Genomic DNA, 12,199 nt, shown 5'->3' on the forward strand with positions numbered 1-12,199 from the left:
AGAGCCCAGCTGCAGTGTTATTGACGCCCCATTTCTTTCCTTGTGCTTTCTTACAAGTAAAGCACAAACAGGCTTTTGCCTGAAAGGCAAGATGCCAGTGTTATCTTTCCTGAGTGGGCTGATAAATACAGATTCTTTGGAGGAGAGGTGAGTATAATCAGCGAACCAGCCAGCATTTTGCATGTGCAATGAACAGATGTGGCTGCATTATTCAGTTTCCCTATTTGACTTCCCTCCTAAGATGTTCTTCAGAAAATGTGATGTTGATGAACACATCTTCCCGAGTGAAAAGTAATCCATGCCAAGAGGAGTCTCAAATGTTCTTGTGAGCCATTTGTCATGTTGGTTGCTTATTGATTTCTCTGCCCAAAATGTTATGACGTCCTGTGTCACTTCAAGTTTTCCTACAGAAGGTGAAATAATTTCTAATTATATTTTGTGTGAAACTAATTAGTATTGGAAAGTATGCTAGAGAAATGGTTTTAACTCTGCCCTTTATTTTTTCTTTGTATTACGAAATGTGACATTCATACTGATAGTGCATGAAGAAATTCACTAAAGAATGGTGATAAAAATGAACACCTGTGCAACCACCATCCGGAGTGACATGTGCAATGTTGCTGGCACCGGGAACTCCAATGCGCACTTCCTCTTTCCAGATTACTACAATCTTATTCTTGGGCCAGGGGTGTTATTGATTTCACTTAGTATTTTACCACCTATCTTTTTTTTTTTTAAATAAAATTGGTTTTATTTTTTAACTTAATTTAATTAGAAAAACTTATTATTTATTTTTAAATTCTTGGCTGAGCTGGGTCTTTGTTGCTGTGCATGGGCTTTCTCTAGTTGTGGCAAGTGGTGGCTGCTCTCTCTCGTTGCGGTGCTTGGGCTTCTCATGGCAGTGGCTTCCCTTGGCCACTTCCCTCTGGCACAGCACAGGCTCTGGGGTGCATGGGCTCAGCAGTTTCAGCGCGTGGGCTTAGCTGTCCCGCGGCATTTGGGATCTTACTGGACACGGGATCAAATCTCTGTCTCCTGCACTGGCAGGTGGATTCTTAACCACTGAGTCCTTTACCACCTATTTTATCTATCATTATTGGTACACTTTAGCTCTCCTTGTGACATACTACATATATATTTTGTGTGTTTGTGTAAATGCATAAGCCCACAGTGCTTCCTTAAATTCTGCTGCCTCGATGCTTCTCTGGTCTCACTCTAGACTCAGCCTTATCTTGTTATGTGTGTAGCTTTGGGTCATCTTTTTTGCTGCTGTTTAACAACCATTAGTAAGTATATACCACAGTTCATTGCATTGCATGGGTGAATATGTGTACTGTTTCTGGTTGTGATGTTTTCAAGGCTGATAGGAGTATCCTTTGACTTGTACATAGATTCTACAGGGTATATAGCAAAAGAATATATATAAAAAGTGGTGTTTAAATTTTTTTAATTTAATTATTATATTTTTGACTGTGCTGGATCTTCGTTGTTGTGAGCGGGCTTTCTCTAGCTGTGGTGACCAGGATTCTCATTCTGGTGGCTTCTCTTATTGTGGAACATGGGCTTTAGGGTGTGCGGGCTTTAGTAGTTGTGGTTTGTGGGCTCCAGAGCATAGACTCAGTTGTAGTGCATGGACTTAGTTGCTCCAAGGCAACGTCGGGTCTTCCCAGAGCAAGGAAGGCATTGGCAGATGGGTTCTTAACCACTGGACCACCAGGGAAGTCCCAAAAAGGGATATTTAAAGTTTTCTCTGGATAGTCAATGATAAAACATGCTAATCTAATGCAAAGGTTATCTTATTGTAAATTTTAGTATTTCTGACATAATGGAAAACATTGTTCATTTTAGTATCTAATATTTCTAGACACACACAATAGCCTAAAGGGCAGTCAGATGCTTTTGCAGTCAAGAGTAGCATTCGGGACACAGTATACAGCCTTGACCCAGCTGTCCTTCTTGCCCCACATCCTTTAGTTCTGTGGGTCCTTCCAAGAAAAATAAAAGTGAATCATGCAATTGATTTCATCAGAGGCAGACATCTCTTCAGGACTTTTGTCTGCAGGAGTCCTGCTCTGGGGAAGAGCATGCGAATGATGAGCTGTGTAGAGCTGGGGCTATGCCAAGGTCAGGTGAGGCTTTGACGTGCATAGTGAGATTCTCCTCTCTGAATTACGTGAAACACAGATCCAAGTAATTGCCAGATCTAGTATTTCCTTCTCATGCTCTGTGGTGGAATTTGCTGGTCAAAGCATCATTATTTCATTTATTGGGCAGTGTGAGATTTGATATCTAAGTCTTTGAGATAGTCCAAGTTTTCCATTAGCTTTTGTAGCAAGCATTAGTAAAAGAGGAAAATGGTACTTAAATAGTAATTTAATCATTACAGTGACCAACTGCCCAGCTTTTATGGTTATCAGTAGTTTTAGGAGAATTCTACTACTCTCAGTTTGGTTCAGGGAAATAATTGTATGATTTGTTTGATGGAAACTCTTAGTTTAAGTAGAATTTTTTTTCTTTGGGTGAGCTGAATGGTCTTAAAGGGTATGTGCTTTGGGACACACAGCTGTGATTAACTGGAATTTCACTTTATGGAAGTGCTAGTTATATTGTAAAGAAGTACCTTTCCAGCATGCTTCAAAAAACTCATCAGAACAAACTAGCAGGAAATATGGGAAATTTGACTTAATTGTAAAAGACATTTTAAATTAGAACAGTGGATCTCAGATGGCTCTTGAATTTGTACTTATTTGCATATATTACCAATTAGTCAGAAAATTGGGAAATTTCTGGTTACACTAATATTTGAATATAGTTACATAACAGTTTGGAAAATCTCAGTTAATAACAGTGAAATGAGCTCCCTTTTAAATCTAAACCCTATTAAAGCTTTATGCAAGATTCTTTATGTAACTTTGGTTTCCAAACAAAGCAACCATTCCAGATAAGGTATAAAATCATTTATTCTTCACACTGGGTCTTCATTAAAGCTCATCTGATCTTTCGTTTCAGTGTTTCAGAGTTTGCTTCACATCTCACAAAGGTTTTCTCCCGGGCTGGGTGAAGTAGTAGATCATTCATGTTTTCTGAGCAAAATGTCATTCTGCATAGGAAACATCAAACAAACATAGCACTAAGCTTTGGGTGGAGCTTATTGAAATGTTTCATCCTTTGTTAAATACTCAATTCATGTAACATGAACTTTATGCTATTTTTTTAAAAGAAAAAAAAACAAAAACAAAAAAACTAGGTCTTTAAGACCGCAAATATTTTTATAACTTCAGAGAAAAACAAAAGCCAAATCAGTTAAAGCAATCTGTGTAAGGCTTCCAGGAGCTCTTCATGGTGTGATATTTCACTTCTGTAAAGAACTCAAAGTCCTAGGGCAGTCCTGCTTTGTTCTGCCTTATACAGCTCATCAAAGATTTGAGAGTAACAATTGTTTCTTTCACTACATGACCCTGTCTCCAAGGCAAACATTCGCACTTTCTTCAACTGTTCCTCACAGGCAGGCTTCGCTCCCAGCCTTCCTTCTTTGGACACACTCCAGTTTGTCAACAGCCTTCTTAAAGGTACCTGGGCATGAGGCCACTGTCACCAGCATCTGCCTGGCTCAGCAGTGTAAGCCTGCCCTTCCCTTTTATTTGATCTTCCAGCCACAAAGGACATCACCATGGGTTCTGGGTCTCTCTTGGAGACCAACAGCTGATGACTTTGACCATTGGTTTGGCCTGAGATGCTATTTTGTGTTACTGACTTCAATTGAATCTATTTGGGGGGGAAAAATAGCAATAGTCACAGAGAATTGTAGTTTTAGCTTCTTTAAAAAAAAAAATGTATCTAAGGTCAAGTATTTACTAAATCAAACATCTAAAATTAAAAAGTATTGTAATTATGGATGCATTTGAAAAATTCAAATAGTAAAGAAATATATAAAGTTGAGTATTAAAGGTCTTCTCCATCACCTTTCACTAATATGACTCCTCTCCCTGTTTTCATGGTTTGGTTTCTGTCTTTCCAGACCTCTTTCTATGCATTTACACTTATATGGATGTTCATATACAAATATAAAATTTGTTGTATGAATTTTTCTGAAAAAATTTCCTCATTATCAAATAACATACTTGGAGACCTGTTTGTATAAGTATATACACATCTATTTCATTCTCAGATGGGCCTAAAGATGATCATACTAAGTGAAGTAAGTCAGACAGAAAGATAAATACCATATGATATCACTTATATGTGGAATCTAAAATATCATACAAATGAACTTGTTTACAAAACAGAAATAGACTCACAGACATAGAAAACAAACTTATGCTTACCAAAGGGAGAAGTGAAAGGGAAGAATAATTTGGGAATTTGGAATTAACAGATACACACTACTCTACATAAAGTAGATGGACATCAAGGACCTTAGCACAAAGAACTATATTCAATATCTTGTAATAACCCATAATGAAAAAGAATCTGGATAGGTGAATCACTTTGCTGTATACCCGAAATACTATAAATCGACTATATTTCAAAAAAAAAAATCTATTTGATTCTTTCTCACCTGCTATATAACATTCCAGTGTATGGATGTACCACAGTGCATTTAGCCATTTTCCTATTAATGCAGATTTGGATTTTCCCCAATGGGTTAGTATTTACAAATAGTACTGCAACAAACATTTTAGTGCATAGATATCCTTAGTGGATATGTTGAATATTTCCCCAGGGTAGACACCTAGCATAAAATTCTGGGTCAAGATTCTGCATATGTCAAATTTTGATAATATAAGCTCCATGAGACCAGGGGCTTTATCTACTCTGTTTACTACTGTATATCCGGTGCCCATAGCAGTGTCTAGCATAAGATATATGTTCACTAAATGTTAGTTGTTGAATGAAATTCCCCTACAGAAGCTCTGTAATTTATACTTCCACGAATAGTATATGAGAATGCCCGTTTCTCCACCCCTCTACTAACTCTGGATGTTATCTGTGTTTTGACTCCTGCAAAACTAATGGGTCACCAGTGATAATTTCATTGATTTTTGGTCTGCGTTTGTATGATTACTGAGGCAATCAAATATCTTCTCATTTTGTTTAGCCAATCACTTTTCATGTCTTGCTATAGAACCAATCTTCTCTGCTCTCAGTCTTCACCCTACAACAGTCCTCTCACCCCTGACTTTGTGCTTTGGGGGAAGAAAGTCACCTCTCATTCAACTCCTTCCACAGAGGTAAAGAGCAAGTCACTTAACCATTTTTTTTCTCTCTCTTATTGTTAGCAAAGAGATTAAGATAGTGAGGTTTGTTTGCATCCCAGCTCTGGGATTTTAGTTTGTAAAAGGTACTCAGAAATTGGTAGTTGTTATTAGCTGCATGAGGCACATATTATAATTCCCATTCGTTCCTAAAGAACTGAGTCTCAGAGAGGAACAGTTATTGTCTGAGCCGACATAGGTGGAAGCAGTGAAATCAAGATTTGACTTTAGGTCCAGCTGATGCAGAGGTCATTGGATTCTGTCTGCGTATTGTTCTTCTCACTGCCTGTCTCTCTGGGAATCCCTCTTAGCCTCCCTGAAGCCTGCTGCAACATTGACCCACAGAACCAACCTGAACCGTTGTCTTTCTTAGACTTCTAGACCCTGCAATACTAGACTCTCACTATTCAGAGTGTGATCCATGGGCCAGCAGCATCAGCAGCACCTGGGAGCTTGTTAGAAATGTAGACTCTCAGGCTCCATCTCTACCTACTGAAGCAGAGCCTACATTTTAACATGATTCCCAGATGATTCATGTGCACATTAAAGTTTGAGAAACCCTGGGATGAAGCAGATCATTAGTAAAATTAACGCATCTTATTTTCCTAATTAGGTCCTGGAGTTTCTTAATGCCCAAAGCCACAACTCTGACTTTTTTTGGCATTCTTCCCAATGGCATTGGGTACTCCAAAGACCTATAGGAAGCACTGAGTTAAAAACTTAAAAAACTATAGGCCCCAGATCCCTTCCTTCCTTTTCATGATGTACCTCTTATAGCCCTGAGGAAAGCTGTGATGTGCATATATATTCATTTCCAGCTCTACAACACTGCTAGATTAAAGAAAGTCAGATCAATGGGACCATGACTAATGGAGGCGGAGCTGTTAGAAACTGCAGAGGCAACAAATGGGCAATGGATCAGATGAACTAAGTCAGACCTGGGCTCAGACAATTATTAGCAATGTCCCCAAGGTGTGTAACTCCTGTGAGCCTCAGGCTCCTAAAATACTACCTGTTTCAGAGGGTCACTGGGAAGCTTCTGTGAGGTGAATGCTCTGGAGCCCCTAGTTCAAGCCCATGGTGCAGCAAGGCTCTGGAACACTGCTCTCATTCCTCCCTTCTTTCCTTCTGCAGAGCTGTGTGGGTAAGCACCAGGGGAGAAGGCAGCCCTGTGTTTTATACTATCGTTCGGGTCGAGGCACCTAGAACTGTCATGGCGAGCTGCCTCTAAAACTGAGGATTTACTCTCTAGCTGAGAGAATCCGGGGAGGGTTGATGCTCAGAAGCTGAGCTGCTCTAAAGGGCCAACAAGTCATGCAAGAATAGCTAAGCGCTGAAGAGAGAAGCAGTTTAATTTTCTCAAATTGATCATGTGGAGAAATCTGTTGGCTGACTGCAGAGTATGCTTTTAGTAATTGCCAGGATTTTGTATCCCAGGGAGATAAAATCTCGCAGTGCAGTTGTGTGAGGGACTCAGGGGGCATAAATCTGCCATGGGCGGCTGCTAGTAGCGACACCCCAGGGGTAAGGGAGGAGAGCAGTTCAGAGGTGACGGGCGTGCTGCTCTTCAGCTCCACTGGCCACACTCCAGAGAGAAAGCGGGCTGCTCAACAGAGGGCAGTAGGAAAGGAGAGACACATTTCCTGAATAGAGTGGGGAGGAGACAGAAGAGGGTCTGCGGAACTGCAGAACCACAGAAAAGCACGGCAGCCCTGGGAAAATATACCGAGCATCCCTTTGCTCTGCTGAGAGGACTGAGGGAGCCGCTGGACATCCTTTCTTGCCTTAACTCCCTGCCCTCAACCCACCCCTGCCCTCAACCCCCACCGTGGGCCAAGGGAGATATTCAGTCACACAGAACCATACCTCCTGAGGGTAACCCGCTGGTCCACACCAGAATTTCCTAGGGCTCTTATTACCAAATGTGTGGTCCTCCATAGACCACAGCCAGTCAGAAGCTCTTCAGGTGGGTCTGGGAATTCTGCATGTATCATAAGCTTCCCAGCGATCCCTTGGCATTCTAAGATTTGAAAGGTGCCACTTCAGGGTGAGATTTTGAGATTGTGATCTGCTAAAAGCATTTCTCTGGGTAAACAACAAAGAAGAAATGTCAATTCTAGGTCCTTGCTGTTCAAAATGTGGTCCTTGGGCCAGCACATGGTGAAATCTGAAGAGCACTGGGCCAGGGAGTGGTTCTCAGACTCTAGAGGCAGGTAGCTGTTAACTGGGGGCTGGGGGGCACAGAGGAAAGAGGCTAGATGGGAATCAGAGACCTGGGTGTAAATCTTGGTCCTTCCACCTGTGGCTTTGGGAACTCAGGATGGTCATTGCACCTTTTTGAGCATCTGTATGCCATCGTTGGAACATAACAAGGCCCACTTCATAAGATAAATGCAAGTATTAAATTGTGAGAGTACTGACGTAGGTAGATGCTCAACAGATGTTAGGAGGAGGTTGAAAAAGCACTCACCTTTGCTGTGTTTCTCCCACTTTGACTCTGATGCTCTTCAGAGCAAGGCCTGAGTGAAGGGACCCTCTTCCCCAGGGGATGATGGTTTGGACCGTATTCCAGACATTGGACCACACCATGCGGTTTTCCCACTTGAACTTGATCATGATCAGTTCCCCAATATCCACATCCAATGTTATTAGAAAGGAATAGGTTTCATTACTAGTAATTCCTTTGCTCCTTGAAGATACAAAGGAAACCAGACATAGTCAGTTGATTCGTAACGGCAAAGTGATGCTTTCAGGATGGGATTTTCAGGATGTGTTAGATTTGCCTGAATGACTCGTGATGGTCTTTTCTGCTGCATTTCCCAAAGTGGTGGTGGACAGACTATTAATAGAGATAGCAATAGATGTGCCAGGATAAAAAAGGGTTTTCCAGAGCAGTAATACTGGGAAAACCATCTTATTTTCTGTGATAGCATGTTTAAAAGGTTGCAAGTGTTCTGCAGTGATGAATCTAGTTAACTTTGTTTAGCTCAGGCTTCCTAATCTCTAGCTTAATACATCAGGAGAACTGCCTCCAAAAAAGGCAGGTGTCTCTGGGCAATACAGCTCTCTGTAGGTTCTGTAGGTTCATGATCAATACATGAGCACCACACTACAGTCTTCTCTCCAGATCAGTGCTTTTCTTCCTCCCCAACATAAATAGAAACTTCCATTAAGACAACAAGTATAGCAGTAATAGAAAACCATATATAAAAGGGATGTACCAGTTTGGAGCAAAATTTAAACGCAGATCCTTAGGTTTCATTATCAGCTTTACTCACTAATCTCCAAGACATTAAAATGTCCCAATATTGACAGAGCAGTCAGGCACTCTTTCCACTACTTAGAACAATCCCTGCTCCCCCAGGGAGAGATTTGGGATGGTGCAGAGTTAACACTGGATTTAGGGTGAGACAGGTGGCTGGAGGATTCCCTGGCTCAGCTCATCTTAGCTCTTCCTGCAGGAATGTGCAAAGCACCATTTAGGAATCCACCCACCCCACTAGGCTGGGAGCACCCTAAGGATAGGGTCCTCTCTACCTCTAGTGCAGAGCACTGACACATCCTTGCTGAGTGACTGAACCCGTGGGATGATTGGAGGTTCAAAACCAGGGGTGATTTTCAGGAGGCTGAGAACCGTCCCTGGAGCAGATGAAGGCTGATGTCACTTCCCAAGGAGAGCCCATGCTAAGGGTGGAGATGCTGAAATAAAGCGGCCGGTGAAGCTGGCCAGCCTGTGCAGGAGGCGTGAAGCCACTGCCTGTGTTGTGAGCAGGTGTGTAGCAGGGCAAAGGACAGGTGGGGAGGGCTGGCAGTGCAGGCTGACTGAGTGGAAAATTTGCCAAGTTGCATGAGACCAGTTTTATTTCTGGGTTATGGTTTTCGGAACTCACTGGAAAGGTGCTCAGGGCCTTCCTGGGGACAGGAATGTGTCCTGCGCCTGCTCTCAGCATTCCTCCTAGACTGGCCACCTCTGGTTCCCCTTTACATTCGGCCCCTGTCGCTTCGGGCCCATCACAAACACAGGTGGCAGCGACATAAAGTAATGGCTGGGACTGGGCGAGGCCGAGGAGGCGTGACAAGGTGCCGAGCGTGGGCGGATGTCCCGTCAGACAGGGTGTCTGGGACACTCATACTGGGCTGAGAAGGGTGAGCTGTGCCTGGCCTGACCCTTGGAAAGCAGAGTCCATCCAGAGCCTGTGAGAAAACTAAGCCTGTCCTCACCACGGACGGGGCTGTATCTCATACTCACAGAGTGATGGGGATCTTCTGCCTCTCCCCTCTTGTTCCGAGGAATGACACGGTGAAAGTTGGTTCTACAGGGTTCTCAGTTTGGTTGATGAACCGAATCTTGAACTGGTAATGATAAACTGGAGGGGGGTGGGATGGCAACGGAGAGAGAAAGACAACATAAGCAGAAATTTTTAAAATAAAAAATCTTGTATTTTTTAAAATTTAAGAAAGCAGAGAGAAAAGTATGGATGAATAGATAACCCAATTTTGTTTTCTGGGTGGTGGAATTCTGAAAGTTTTTTTATTTTCCTTTTTTTCCTTCTCTGAATTTCTTTAATGTCTAAGAGGACTTATGTTTGTAATATAATAAGTATTATCCAGAAAAAAATAGAAAAAAAGGCAGAATAGGAGTATAGTTGGTATTCTCACTAATTTCTAGATGAAGTTCTGTTATACCATTCCACGTACTTAGCAGGGGTCCCCGTTTATAAATGAAAGGATAGACTGCCTTTGAGGCCGCTGACAAAAGCAAGAGAACACATTGTTGTTTTCACTTTTGCTTGTATTTGATGGTATTAGTTTTAGGGTGGGACAGAGCAACAACCAAGAAATATGCCGTGATGACCACATCTCTGCCTTCTGGGGCTTGGAAACTGGTTTTGTGGGGTTCAACAGCACATTTCCTGATAGAAACAAGACAACCAGTTCTAGTACCTGGGCCTAAAATTGTCCTATCTTTTAAAGTGTCCAGAATGTCCTTCTTCTGTGTTGTTTGGAATAGGGAAATTAATTTTATTCTTCTTTACCTAAACATAGCCTATATTTAGCTAATAAAAGCAAATGACTTACTATCAGACAGGTGTTGTTAAACATTTTGCATGGCATCATCTCAGTTATTCATCATAATGACCCTAGGAGGAGGGTATTGCGATTATCAGCCTCATTTAAAACATTTTATTTATTTTATTTTTGGCTGCACTGGGTCTTTGTTGCTGCACGTGGATGTTCTCTAGTTGCGGGGGTGGGGCCACTCTTTGCTGCAGTGAACGGTTTCTCATTTCGCTGGCTTCTCGTTGAGGAGCACAGTCTAGGTGTACAGGCTCAGGAGTTGTGGGGCATGGGTTTAGTTGCTCTGAGGAATGTGGAATCTTCCTGGAGCAGGGATCAAACCCATGTCCCCTGCATTGCAGGCGGGTGCTTTACCACTGAATATCAGGGAAGTACTATCAGCCTCATTTTATAAAGAACAAAACCAGGGCTAGAGAGGTGAAGTGACCTGCTCAGGGTCCCATAGCAGAGTCTGTGCTCACGGCCTGGAGCAATTGCCTTGCTCAGCCTGCACTGTTACATCAACCAGCTGTGGGGCTGTTTTCAAAATTATCCCACCTCATTTCCAAATAACTGATGGCTGCTTGGACTTCTTTATCTTGCTGTCTCCATATTCTCTAAGTACTTGTGGCTCTTTAGCTTAAACAGGCTTAATGTGGCATGTCAACTTGATTGGTAGGACTGCCTGGGGCCCCATGTTGAGATGGGCTGTGAGACCATGTCTAGGCTCTTAGGAGGACTGCTGTCTGCCCTGGGCAAAGGATAGGGGACATATGATTACTTGTTGTTATTTGCTTTTTCCGTTCTAGATAATGATTAATCTACTAATCCTGATACAGTGCTTGCACATAGTAGTTGCTTAATAAACATGTGTGGGATGCATGAACTGACAATTTGGGAATATCAGGATGTGTATGAACATTAGGAAGATGGAAATCACCCCAGAGAATTCAAAATTGGAGTTCTCAGCTTTGTTGTAGAATTCCTTCTGGAAAGCATAGATCATGGAACTAACCACTTGATTATCCATTCCATGCACCCAGCATGTGGAAATTCACCATCCTCAGGAATCAATCTACTTACTCCCAAATGGTACATTTCCACTGGAGGTTGGTAGCTACACAGACCTGGCAGCAGCGGTGGCTAATGGCACATTGCCAACACATCAGCTGCAGGGTTCTGTGTGCCTGTATTGCTGGGTTTCTGGGTTATTTACACAACTCTAACCTTTGGCATAAGCCCATTTTCCCGTTTGGGTTTTGCAGTGGATTGGCTGCAGTCCTCTGCATAATAGGTGCTCAAATATTCCAGCCTGGAATAAAATAGTTAGATGCTCTCAAGACTGTGAGGCTGTGGGTGAGAAATAAGAGAAGGACTGAGGGACCCCAGGAAGGATCCCTAAACCCTTGAATGACAGTGGTGGAGACAGAGATTCTGGTCTATCATCCCAGAAGCCTCTGGAGAGATCTTATGCTATTTGGGGTCTGCCTAGGGAACTTTGTAACAAGTAAATAGTTGAAGTTGAACAAGTTGAAGTTGAACTTGTAAGTTCAACTTGTAAGTTGAACTGAGACAAAAAGATATGAGACAAGGCCTTGGGGGTGTGGGGTAGACTGTGGACAGGATGACACGAGAGAACTGGTCTCTAGTTAATTCCCAAACAAGGAGGCAGAGAATCTTCCAGAGTATGTAAGGAACTCATAACAACCAGTTTAATATGTATTCATTAGAAATCTACTACCCAGCCCAGTGAATAAAATAGTGTAATTGGCTGTATCCATGGTAATACATTGACTAACATTTATTTTGTTTACCTGCGCCTGGCACTTTGTATTTTTATCTCATTTAATCCTTATGACAGGTGATACTATTATTATTTCATTTAA

General features: G+C 42.2%; 1 protein-coding gene across 2 annotated transcripts in view; it reads right to left on the reverse strand.

The window, feature by feature from the left end:
• Positions 1-2,942: 2,942 nt before the first annotated feature.
• The window catches only part of LIPC (lipase C, hepatic type), a 186,824-nt gene continuing 177,567 nt past the window's right edge, over positions 2,943-12,199 (reverse strand). Inside the window, exons 9-11 of one of the 2 annotated variants that reach the window (XM_061431160.1) lie at positions 9,505-9,622; positions 7,726-7,944; positions 2,943-3,100 (exon numbers count right to left, since the gene is read on the reverse strand). In XM_061431160.1, coding sequence (XP_061287144.1) covers positions 2,989-3,100; positions 7,726-7,944; positions 9,505-9,622 — 449 coding nt within the window. In that variant the 3' untranslated portion in view covers positions 2,943-2,988. The remainder of the gene's footprint in view (positions 3,101-7,725; positions 7,945-9,504; positions 9,623-12,199) is intronic. The other variant, XM_061431161.1, reaches the window with a different exon arrangement.

The sequence above is a fragment of the Bos javanicus genome, chromosome 10, assembly GCF_032452875.1.
Source record: "Bos javanicus breed banteng chromosome 10, ARS-OSU_banteng_1.0, whole genome shotgun sequence".
Classification (NCBI taxonomy): Eukaryota; Metazoa; Chordata; class Mammalia; order Artiodactyla; family Bovidae; genus Bos; species Bos javanicus.